General features: G+C 42.9%; 1 protein-coding gene across 1 annotated transcript in view; it reads right to left on the bottom strand.

Annotated features, from left to right (window-relative positions):
- Nucleotides 1–407: 407 nt before the first annotated feature.
- The window catches only part of LOC133442059 (gastrula zinc finger protein XlCGF49.1-like), a 97,820-nt gene continuing 84,861 nt past the window's right edge, over nucleotides 408–13,366 (bottom strand). Inside the window, exon 2 of the mRNA XM_061719960.1 lies at nucleotides 408–3,564. Coding sequence (XP_061575944.1) covers nucleotides 1,852–3,564 — 1,713 coding nt within the window. The 3' untranslated portion in view covers nucleotides 408–1,851. The remainder of the gene's footprint in view (nucleotides 3,565–13,366) is intronic.

The raw sequence follows: 13,366 nt of genomic DNA, 5'->3' as shown, positions 1-13,366 counted from the left end.
GTTGAAATGGTTACCATGGTTACCTCGGGTACAGCGCCACCTAGCGTCACGGAGTCAGCCATGCTCTGGTTACAGTGGCTTATTCAATCTGATTCAGTCTGATCTCAGAACAGCATGTGTACTCAGACAAGTTGATCCAATCTTCTACATGTCATTATCTGATCAGATCTGCAACCAGCTTGAATCGCTGCATGTGTACGTACTGACTGTGAACAACATAAACTCATATTTAAAACATGAAGCATCACGATCGGATTCCTCCACTCGGATTGTTGCAGCCGCAGGAGGAGAGACCGGTCTAACACTTTCTATAGTCCTGCAGCCGACTCCATATAAGACTCTGAAAGTGCCAAAACATTCAATAAAAACTTTATTCATATATTGCTGATTCACATCAGTTCGTACCAACCAACCTTTCAGTGACATGTTAGTTTTATTTTAAAAGACAACTTTACAGAACCGGTTTTTCGCATGCAAAATGTGTTTAATGTTTTTCTGTCCAGGCAGTTATGGGATGTTTTAGGATCTGGCTTTAGTCTCCAGTACTCGTCCCATACGGTCGTCATGGCGACAGATGTCCGACCTGTCAGCAGCTCCAACTGAAAGGAACATGTTGGTCTGAACCGGAGCAGCTGGTCCAGTTCAGGGCAGAGATCCAGAAGGATCCTCTTGGCTTACTAAATATCCATATGTTAACACTGTTATGATCTTTTTAATAAATATGATATGAAACATGATATATTCCTGTACGATTAAGTTTTTTGACAAATCGTCCTCAAACCTGTTAGGCTTGACAAGTACAATCCAAAAAATTAATTGTGCCAAGTTTGGTGTTAATGGAGACTTCAGGTAAAAGGGTACTGAAATTTATTAAATGTACAGAAATTGCAGAAAAACAGTGGATTTAACATAAAATATCAGGAAATGTTAAAAGGGGCAAATTTAGCAAAGCATTCAAGGAATCGATCCTGAAAGTTCAGCTCTCAAGGACAAATGGTTGATTACATATATAATACATACACAGGAGTTAGCCAGTCGGAGGAACATCTTCCTAGCTCACATCAGGAATATACAGTGACTGCTGGGTATTTCATTCTTGGAGACTCTACTTATCCTTTGCAGGACTGGCTCTTGAAACCATTCCATGACACTGGACGACTGACAGCAGAACAGTCTGCGTTTAAGCACAAAGTCAACTGAGCACGAGTGGTTGTGGAAGATGAATTCAGCAGGTTGCCTTCTGTGATGTCCGACTGGTGAAATGAATGGTGATGACTTCCTGTCCACTGCATAATCTGTGTGAAAGTCATGGAAAGACTTATGAAACATCATAGGATGTACCTGCAGCAGCAACACTTCAGCCAGTGGTGGCAGTGGCTCGGGGTGGAGAGGAGGAAGAGATGTTAGAGATGCGCTAACGCAGTATTTGTGGAATAGTTAATGCTATAGTTAGATTACATTCTGTATCTCAGTATGGTGTAACAAAGTTGTGCTTTTTGCAGATATATGGATTTTGTCCATCCATCCATTTCCATCCACTTGATGTGGGACTGGTTAGCGGGGGCAGCAGTCTGAGCAGAGATGTCCAGACTTCCCTCACCCCACACATTTCCTCCAGCTCTTCTGGAGGGATCCAGAGACGTTCCCAGGTCAGCCAAAAGACATTCCCTCTGGTGTTTCCTGGATCTTCTCCTGGTGGGACATGCCAGGAGCACCTTCCCAGGAGGTGTCCAGGGGGCATCATATGTTAGTCTTTCGAGTTTTGGTATGATGTTGTCTGATTATTTTGCTTTTTTTTTTTGCTGTGCTGAGGTGTTTTTTGCAATTCCGCACTCCATACTGATCACATCTTTAGAGTTTATCACTCGTGTGAGTACATTGGTGCTTCTTTAGCTGACTTGATGTGGTAAAAGCTGCTACACACTGTTCACATCTGAACGGTTTATCTCCAGTGTGGATACGTTGGTGATTTCTTAGATGATCTTGTCTGGTAAAAGCTGCTCCACACTGATCACAAGTGAACGGTTTATCTCCAGTGTGAATACGTTGGTGAATAATTACACTACCTTGTTGGGTAAAAGCTGCTCCACACTGATCACATCTGAACGGTTTATCTCCAGTGTGAATACGTTGGTGAGTCCTGAGATGACCTCGTTGGGTAAAAGCTGCTCCACACTGATCACAAGTGAACGGTTTATCTCCAGTGTGAATACGTTGGTGTATCTTTAGCTTTCCTGACTCAGTAAAAGCTGCTCCACACTGATCACACTTAAACGGTTTATCTCCAGTGTGAATACGTTGGTGATTTCTTAGATGATCTTGTCTGGTAAAAGCTGCTCCACACTGATCACAAGTGAACGGTTTATCTCCAGTGTGAATACGTTGGTGAATAATTAGACTACCTTGTTGGGTAAAAGCTGCTCCACACTGATCACATCTGAACGGTTTATCTCCAGTGTGAATACGTTGGTGAATAATTAGACTACCTTGTTGGGTAAAAGCTGCTCCACACTGATCACAAGTGAACGGTTTATCTCCAGTGTGAATACGTTGGTGTATCTTTAGCTTTCCTGACTCAGTAAAAGCTGCTCCACACTGATCACACCTAAACGGTTTATCTCCAGTGTGAATACGTTGGTGAGTCCTTAGATGATCTTGTCTGGTAAAAGCTGCTCCACACTGATCACAAGTGAACGGTTTATCTCCAGTGTGAATACGTTGGTGTATCTTTAGCTTTCCTGACTCAGTAAAAGCTGCTCCACACTGATCACATCTGAACGGTTTATCTCCAGTGTGAATACGTTGGTGAGTCCTTAGATTACCTGATATGTTAAAAGCTGCTCCACACAGATCACATCTGAACGGTTTATCTCCAGTGTGAATACGTTGGTGAATCCTTAGACTACCTGATGTGGTAAAAGCTGCTCCACACTGATCACATCTGAACGGTTTATCTCCAGTGTGAATACGTTGGTGAATCTTTAGATTACTTTGTTGGGTAAAAGCTGCTCCACACTGATCACATCTGAACGGTTTATCTCCAGTGTGAATACGTTGGTGAGTCCTTAGATGATCTCGCCTGGAAAAAGCTGCTCCACACTGTTCACATCTGAACGGTTTATCTCCAGTGTGAATACGTTGGTGAATTATTAGACTACCTGATGTGGTAAAAGCTTTTCCACACTGATCACATCTGAACGGTTTATCTCCAGTGTGAATACGTTGGTGAGTCATTAGATGACCTTGTTGTGTAAAAGCTGCTCCACACTGATCACATCGGAACGGTTTATCTCCAGTGTGAATACGTTGGTGTCTCTTTAGGTGACTTGATGTGGTAAAAGCTGCTCCACACTGATCACAAGTGAACAGTTTATCTCCAGTGTGAATACGTTGGTGAATCTTTAGATCATTTTGTTGGGTAAAAGCTGCTCCACACTGATCACATCTGAACGGTTTATCTCCAGTGTGAATCATCTTATGTCTTCTCAGACCTGATGAAGTGGTGAGGACTTTCTTGCAGTGATCACAGCGATAACTTGTGGGTCTCTCTTTGCCTTTATGTTTCTGTAAGGACAAAGAAGAAGAATTAAATCATCTTATTGGCTCACTCTCAAAAGCTTTTCAGTTTCTATAAAGTGCTGTCTGTCTAAAGTGCTGTTCTTGACAGCCAGAGACCTTCAGATGAAACATCTCAGTACGTCAAATCAAAAGTGTAAATGGTTAAAGCTACTAACACGAAAACCATCAAAATAGTTCATTAATATGGATGGGTATTGTTAAGATCCTCCAACCTTTTTTCATTCTGCTTAACGATTCGGTTTTTATCCCTTATCAATTCTCATTTGGGAAAAAAGACAACAACAAAAAGTTGATTAGCATCACCAATATAAAATAAATATTCTCCCGTAGAAATGAACAAATACAACATGCATCATTCTCTGGCAATTCCACAATTCCAAAATGTTTCTAAAAGAAAAAAAAAATAATAATAAATAAAAATGTCCTTTTTAAAAAACATATGAACTGAGCAGTCAAAAATAAAGCCAGTGAGCCAGTGACAAATACAACCAAGGCAGAGTCCTCTTCCTGCACGGTGTAGTATTGCTGTAGCTTTTTCAGGATGGGTAAAATCTCACCATAGGTCGCACTTTTGTCACTGGAGACTGCCAGTGTAAAGGTGTAAAGCTTTTGCATGAGCAGCACAAACTCCTCTGCTCTTCTTAAGTCCTCATTTTATCAAGGAGCGGCATGTGTTTGGGTGGCTCGAGGGGTAACATACACAACATAAATTCTTATGTACTATTGTGCGTTTCATTTGATCATGATCTAATAATTTACATGCAAACATGTCTATGTTGCCTGCAATATAAAGTATCTTACTGAGCACGTTTTGCTTCTCCCTAAGGACCACTTTTGCCAGTCCCACACTTTTGCCAGTGTGGGACCTCTTCATCCATACAAATCACCAAGCGAATTCTTGCTGGCCAGTTGGAAATTGCAGTGCAGTTATACAGCTTCTGAGTCCTCGTATAGATTTATTGTTGACCAGTTTAACATTTTTTTTTTGTTTTGTTTTTTTATAAAGTAATATTTGTTCTCTAGACTTGTAAAGTCTAGAACTATTTCTTCAAACTTTTGACCGCCAATGCCAAGCCTCAAAAAAACCACTGAAGGAAGTCATGAGGAACCTTTTGGGGTGAAGTTTGCCAGAAACTTTGGAATTTCAAGATTCCACCAACAGGGCAAGGAAAAAAACACCCCATGGTCAGCGTTTTTAGATACAACCCCATTATTATCACTGGATGATTAATGTTTGTTGAACCCTTTTTGACCTACCATAGAACAAGTCCATCTAAGCATATTTTTACATTTTTGCATAGGATACTGCCATTTTATTGAGTAGTTTTATTTCCTATACATCAAAACAACCCATATAAGCCAATTTTAATAATCTGTATGTTGCAATTGAGGAGGAGTTATGGGGAGGGAAAAGGACTCGGGAGGCATTATCGAGGGGTCCTACCTAACGTGACAGCCCACTGTCTGTTTGGTTGGTCTTGCTGGCTTCACCACCATCAGAAGAGTTGACTGATGCAGGAGATGGAGCAGGTGGCAGATCAATGCTGAGTAACAGGATTTACATAGCAACTTTGCCCCAAATCATGTTGCACAAATATAACCAGCAGGCTCCTTTGCCACTCCTGCTGTTGTGTTTGTTGAACGCAAATAACTTCTTTATGTGTTTGTTAAGTTGTGACCCGAGTGTCATGTTATACAAAGGTCTGTCATTTTAGTAGGCAGTTGCCGTTGACAGCTCTGCAATATGCTGATTTATGACTTTGTGGATGAGAACCTTGCAGACATCACTGTCTTGTCATTAATGAATCCCTCCCCCAACCCACCACCCTGTGTTAGTTCAGTGTAAAAAGGACAGGTGACAACATAGATTCCAGCATTAAAAGTGGGATATTTACCAATTTAAGAAGAATTACAAATGGTAATGGCTTTTTTTTTTTACTTGGTACATACATTAATAGTAGTAGGTGGCATTTGAATAGTGAAATGAATGTCTAATGCTATATTGAGGATTAATGTAATCATTATTATTTGTAAAGTATGATGGAAATTTACCAATGACACCTATGTAACCACTTCAGATTATTCATGTTGATCACACAGGACAGAAGCAGCTGTTCCGTGAGCACAGAAGAGAAACTTATTTGGTAGATTTACTGGGTATAGTCTGGCCCTGCCTCCTGCTGAGGCATAGGATGCTCATAATCTGAAAACAAAGATAGTGATAAAATGCAGGGTTACGTCACACCCCAAAGACATTCTGTCTCAGACAGACATGTGTAATCTCCATCCATCCATCCATCCATCCATCCATCCATCCATCCATCCATCCATCCATCGTTCGCCGCTTATCCGTTCCCGGGTCGCGGGGGCAGCAGCCTCAGCAGAGATGCCCAGACTTCCTTCACCCCAGACACTTCCTCCAGCTCCTCCGAGGGGAGTCCGAGGCGTTCACAGGCCAGCCGAGAGACATAGTCTCTCCAGCGTGTCCTGGGTCTTCCCCAGGGTCTCATCCCGGTGGGACATGCCTGGAAAACTTCCCTAGGGAGGAGGGACATGCCTGGAACACCTCCCTAGGGAGGAGGGACATGCCTGGAACACCTCCCTAGGGAGGAGGGACATGCCTGGAACACCTCCCTAGGGAGGCGTCCAGGAGGCATCCGATACAGATGCCCAAGCCACCTCAGCTGACTCAACTCAATGTGAAGGAGTAGCGGCTCGACTCCGAGCTCCTCCCGGGTGACCGAACTCCTCACCCTATCTCTAAGGGAGCGTCCAGCCACCCTGCGGAGAAAACTCATCTCGGCCGCTTGTATCCGCGATTTCGTCCTTTCGGTCACTACCCAAAGCTCATGACCATAAGTGAGGGTAGGGGCGTAGATTGACCGGTAAATCGAGAGCTTCGCCTTTCGAGTCAGCTCCTTCTTCACCATGACGGTCCGGTACATCGACCGCATAACTGCTGACGCTGCACCGATCCGTCTGTCAATCTCACACTCCATCGTTCCCTCACTCGTGAACAAGACCCCGAGATACTTGAACTCCTCCACCTGAGGAAGGACTTCTCCACCCACCCTTTCCAGTTGGAGAACCATGGCCTCGGTTTTGGAGGTGCTGATTCTCATCCCTGCCGCGTCGCACTCGGCCTCAAACCGCCCCAGCACATGCTGAAGGTCCCGGTCCAATGAAGCCAACAGGACGCCAAACCGGATCCCCTCCGGCCCCTGGCTGCGCCTAGAAATCCTGTCCATAAAAATTATGAACAGGACCGGTTACGAAGGGCAGCCCTGCCGGAGTCCAACATATGTTTTGCTTAACCTCGATGTGTCACTGTTCTTGATAACCATAATTTCCACAAAAAAACAAAACAAATACAAAAAAAAAATCAAAGTGACCATGAACGTTTGATGAACTCAGTGGGTCTCATTCATGAAACATGAGCAGAATAGATTCATGGGTAAAATCAGCAGAGTAAAAGTTCCTCACTTTGTGTTGCTGAAATGTCCATAGTTCTAAACTTTTCATTGGTGTTAACAAAATCTACTCCTGCCTCTGACCATGTGCAGAGGTTTTGGAAATGACAGGTTCACATAAATACTGGTGTCAGCCTTGGACTTTACAGCGTGAAGTAGGGCTGGGCAATATGGCCTTTTATTAATATCTCGATATTTTTACGCCATGTCACGATACACGATATATATCTCGATATTGTGCCTTAGGCTTGAATTAACACTTTGATGCCTACAATCACACCAGTATGATAATTCTATATGTCTACATTAAAAAATTCTTGTTCATACTGCATTAATATATGCTAATTTTAAACTTTCATGCAAAAAAGAGGGAATAAGTCAAATTTATCGAAACTGTATTTATTAAACAGTTACTAAGCAGTGAGTGGCACAAACATAAAAAGTGTCATTTCAAAACAGAAAGTGCACGTTGCATCTCTCTGACTCTGTCTGAAGAATATCTGCTAAGAATCTACTGGTCCCGGTGTTGTGCCAAAAAGTGATTGCCTGCCAGAATCTGATTTCTTCTGATTTCTGGCCGCGATAGCGCGCACAGCAGCCCGTTGAACGTTAGTGCTAAAACGTCAGATTTTCAGATTATGAAGCTCAAGAATGAGATCAAGTCATATTTAGGTAGAAACAACTTTTCATTAACTTTATTTGGCCTTCAATAATTTTTGGCAGGTGAAAATGCCTATTTTGTGTTGTAATGCTCCTTTAAAAGAGTTAAAAGCAATCCTGTGAGCTCTAGTGTTTATATTATGAAGCTCAAGAATGAGATCAAATCATATTTAGGTAGAAACAACGTTTAATTAATTGTATTTGGCCTTCAATCAATTTTTGGCAGGTAAAAAGACCCATTTTCAGGGGAGAAATCAGATTCTGGCAGGCAATCACTTTTTGGCACGACACTGGTTTTACCTGGTTTTACCAGGATGAGCTGCTCTGAGCAGGAGGGCCTTTACAGCACCTTTATATTAAGACTAATTGTAGGTGTAGGGACTGCAATGTTTCATCCTCTCCTCCTTTAATTTGCATCACTTTCACTTACTTTTAGAAATATGATGTCATATAGTCTTGTTTGACTTTGTTTCGATGATAGTGATTGATTTCATGTGGCCACATTTAAGCAACACTAGGTGACGTTTGTCAGCTCTGGCAGCTCGACTCAGAACCTACGCCGTAGGGTACGGCGTAGCCTACGGCGTAGCCTACAGCGTAAGCGCAACTACGCCGTAGGCTCTGCGTTGGTGTAACGCGGAACCATAAATCAGCCTAAAGGCTTGGCTGCGCGTGTCGCACTGAACGGCTCCTCGGCTCTCCGGAGAGCCGTGCGAGGAGAAAACATCCCCTCCCGTCTTTACTAAACCGGGTCCGTCGCGCATAACAACTGTGCGGATGAGATCATGGCGCAAACAGGCCGAGTTTAGGAAAGTTAAAGTTAAGTTAAAGCGGGGTGGAAGTGACCGGCGGTCCCGGACAGCAGCGCCGACACCTGCAGCTGGTCGGGGGCCAATGATAATGCACACAGGACAGCACGTGACATACGTGTGTAACAGGGTGCGCTTGTTTTATGTCTCAGAGAAGGAGAGATGAGACGAGAGAGTGAGAAAAGCCTGTAATTTAATGCCCGCGGCTAAAAGCAAAATTTATATTCGAATATGCACGATAGAGTCATTTTGTACATCGCACAGAGTAGAAGCCGAGATACATCGGCTATACTCGATATATCGCCCAGCCCTAGCGTGAAGCACGGTTATTTTTACACTATACTTATAAACCACATTTTAAACATGATAATACATTCAAAATATAACATCTACCCATATTCCTCTGCTTATCCGTGGTTGGTTCGCATGGGCAGTAGCGTAAGCAGGAAAGCCAAGACTTTTGACTTCCTAGCCACTTTTGGCGCTTTTTCCACTAGTACCTACTCGTCACGCCTCATCCCGGCTCCACCCGCTTGGTCCTCATTTGTTTTTCCACAGCCAGGTGAGAAGTGGACGGGTTGGGGTGAAGCTACTGTGACGTATTCGATTGCGCAACCCCTTTGTTCGTGTCGGCGCAGATGAGAAATCAGCTGGACCCGCGAGCGGCTAAGAGTAAAACAGGGTGCCTGTGGACTTCCGGTTATGGTGCGCTGCTGACCAGTCGCAGCAACGTGGCTCGCAGCTAACTTTCTGGAAAAACTCTGAACAAGCGACCGGTATCTCAACAAACTAACTTTCAAAGACCTGTGGACCTGAGTGGAAGGATGCCGCCAAAAAACTCTAAACCTGGACAACAAACATCAAAAACGGCGCCACAAAGTATCTCGACCGGCATCACTGCAGTCGGTGTTAGCAGTGATGCTAACGCGAGTCAAGGCGAAGCTAATGCTGGAACCCCCTCAAACAGCGACATACTGGGCGCGATTCGTACACTGAGGGAAGAATTCTCCAGACAGTCATGCTGGAAGCAGTTAACGGAATTAAAAGGGGATTTACTTTCACAGTCCAGGAGGATTGGGGAGGCGGAGGAGAGGGTCTCACAGATGGAAGAATAGATAATTGCTCTCCAACAAAAAGTTAAACAACTTGAGGGAGTAACAGAGCTGCTTAGAAATAAAGTACAGGACCAAGAAGACCGAGGAAGACTCTCCAACTTGAGACTAGTCGGTCTCCCCGAAAAAAACGAGGGTTCAGACATGTGGAGCTTTTTGCAGAACTGGCTGCCTATGGTGCTGGGTGACACTTTCACCTCCGCTCCCATCATTGAGCGAGCAAGCTCAATGAGTCCTCATCTCCGAGACAGATCATCATGAAGTTACTGAATTATAAGGACCGGGAGAAGACACTGCGAGCAGCGAGGATACAGAAAAAGGTCCAGTATGAAAACTAGCAGGTTCAGTTTCTTCCCAGATCTTTCGGCTGAAACCCGCCAGCAACAGCGGCAGTTTGATGCCGTTAAGGTCCGACTCCGATCCATGAACATCTGCTACGGGCTGCTGTACCCGGCTCACCTGGTGATCACACATGACGGGCAGTGCCGGATCTTCAAATCCGTTACAGAAGCAGAGGAACATCTCCGGGGGCTGCAGGCTGCTCCACAGGGATCCCCGCGACCCGAGAGCCCCGGGACATGAGAGCTGAGCCAAGCATCTCCTGTGTCTTTCCTCTTCCCACCTTATTCCGACTCGAACATTAAAGGTATGTCTGTGAAATCACTGCAGTGACAGACTGAGGACCTTCGTTTGAAACTATCTGCCAGCTTTTTTTTTTGGTCTTCTCTCCCCATCTACAATATGGGCGCCTTTAGTTGTGAACTCCTGTGGTGGACAATTTATGCATCTTAATGACTTTACGGGCACCTCACCTACCCGGACTTCAGAGATATTTTAGTCTCTGTGGCCCTCTCTCTGTCTGTTATTATTGTTACAGAAACATATTATTATGTATGACAGTGAGGGGACTGATTTAATTTATTTTTTTCCTTCCCTCTTTCGGTTCATGGGAGGGGTCAAGTTCTCAGTGCTTTGTTTTTATTTCTAATTTCTATCTTTTCCAGTCATGCTATCCTAATACACAGCCAAGCAAACAAGTGATACTATTATTGTTAGATGAATAGTTCAGAGTTAAAAATCTCTAGCTGGAATACAAGAGGACTAAACAAATTGGTTAAACTTAAGCAAGTACTTGGTAGAATAAAGCAAATGAAATCGAATATAATCTTCCTACAAGAAACTCATCTGACACAAAGTGACATCAGCAGGGTTAAAAAAAGATGGCCAGGGCAAGTTTATTCAGCCTGCTTTACTTCTCAAGCTCGGGGGGTCATGATATTGATTCATAAAACGGTCCCTTTTCAGCTGGTTCAAAAATACATAGACCCATCAGGGAGGTAGATTATACTTAATGGTACCATAGTGTCTCTCCAGATTAATTTAATATGCATACATGGTCCTAATAGTGATGATCCTGTTTTCTATCAGAACCTCTTCTTTCTTTATCATCATACTCTGGACAACATATAATTGGCGGTGATTTTAACTGTGTGCCAGACCCATTACAGGATCGCTCTACTGATAATGACACTTCCCACCAACAAACAATAGGATAGAGATAGAAAATAACACATTGGAACTCCCACTGTACTTATATCTTTACTCTTCACAAATAAAAAAGCTTATAAAACATACACATAATCCATTTCTTAAAAACACTATATCAATCTGGCACGAGGCCCATATCTTCTTAAATTAAACTACCAAACTGTCATGTTTCACACCTATTTGGGGAAATGATAGTTTGAAACCAGGGAGGCGTGATGCAGGATTCAAGCAATGGATGGACAAAGGGCTAAGCAAAACTGCAGACCTGTATAGTGAAGGAACTCTAATGTCATTTCAGCAGTTAATAGATAAATATGACCTTCCAAGAAAACACTTTTTTAAGTATCTACAAATCAGAAGCTTCATTTATTCCCAAATTAAGACCACTTTGGTACCCTCACTGTCCAACATTGAGCAGCTCACAGTAAAACATTTACATGATAGAGGCCAGTTGTCCATGTTCTACAAAATATTACTGTCAGGTTCCAAAGAAAACTCTCATGCATATCTATCTGCTTGGAAGAATGATCTTCAGGTAAACATCTCTGTAGAGGACTGGGAGAAGACATGTCTTCTTGCCCCAACCCAAACCATAAATACTAAGTGCAAACTGTTACATTATAAATGGCTGCTCAGGACCTTTATCACACCAGTTAAATTACACCATTTCAATCCCAGTATTCCTGACAATTGCACTAAATGTAATGAAGAAATAGGAACGTTGTTTCATTGCATGTGGAGCTGTCGTAAGCTCCAAGTGTTCTGGAAGGAGGTTCTCAAACTGGTTTCTAAACTAACAGAAAGCGTTATTCCTGTTGAAGCTAAAATATGTTTACTACATATATACCCTGAAGATTTTCCAGCAGGTACGACAGAAAAGAGACTTATTAATTTCTGCTTGTTACAGGCAAAACGCGTAATTGCATTGAAATGGAAGGATATTGTGGGACCTAATTCTAATCAATGGATTAAGGAGATGTCTAGCAGTTTGGCATTGGAAAAACTTACATACATAGTAAGAGGTAAAGTCAAGAGTTTTTATGAGATGTGGACGCCTTTCTTACAATGTATGAGTGACGTGAGGATGTAAGATGCTTGTGAGTGGATAATTGTAATTGTACTTTTATTTTCAGTCTGGTTTTACTTGTGAAAGTGTACTCCAGCTAAGGTAACTCAGGTGCAAATTATTTTTTTTATTTGTATTTACTCATGTATTTCTTCCTTTATTATTTATTTCTTCAATTTAATTTCCCCATGTATATGTATATATGAGTATATGTGCATATGTGTATGCATGTATGTATACAGGCTTGTGTGTATGTGTATATGTACATAACTGTATTCTTTATTTAACATTTTGACTGAGAATGTTGTGTTATTGGGGATGGGAGGGAGGGTTTTTATGGATGTCTGTTCTGTATATTTAATGAAAAAAGCCAATAAATATATTGTTGAAAAAAAAACAGAGCCTGTGGATCTGATCGTTCCTTATCGCCCGTCTACATCCCTTTTTTAATTCTCTCCTCAGCCGTCCGGTTTATGAACATCTGCACCTCAGAGTTGGATCACCAAACAGACGTTTACGCTGTATAATAAAATCGCTGCAAGCCGCTCTCGCGCTGACTCCCGCTTCCTGATTCAAACGTCTGACGGCCCCCGACCAATCGGTGCCGTGGAGGGTGATGACGTCAGATATAGTGCCGGCTCAGCCCGGTTAGAACCTCAGCAGAAAAGAGAAGTATCTGCTTGGCACGGCTCCACCCGCCTCAGCCCGTAGTGGAAAAGCGCCAGACGGGGGCGTGGAGGGTAGAAGCGCTGAGTAGATACTAGTGGAAAAGAACCATTTGTCAAGCTCATCTAAGGGCGACCCAAGACATTCCAGGCCATTTGAGAGACAGATTCCCTCCATTGGTCCTGGGTCTCCTCCCAGTGGGACGAGCTTAGAAAACCTCACCAAGGAGACGTCGAGGAAGCTCCACATCTGATGCCCGGAGTACCTTGTGTAACACTCTACCTCATAGGGGAAATATTTCAAACAAATAAGGCTTCTTTCTTCATTCTGAGAAAGTTATTGTATGTGATACGTGTAGCTGTTATGAACAAACAGAAAAATTATCACAGAACAAGGACTTAAAGTTTGTCACCCAATATCTATTTTCACCATATATTTACAAATAAACACAATAAA

Source organism: Cololabis saira, chromosome 4 (genome assembly GCF_033807715.1).
Source record: "Cololabis saira isolate AMF1-May2022 chromosome 4, fColSai1.1, whole genome shotgun sequence".
In the NCBI taxonomy this organism is placed as follows: domain Eukaryota; kingdom Metazoa; phylum Chordata; class Actinopteri; order Beloniformes; family Belonidae; genus Cololabis; species Cololabis saira.
This window is presented reverse-complemented; position numbering and strand designations above follow the sequence as displayed.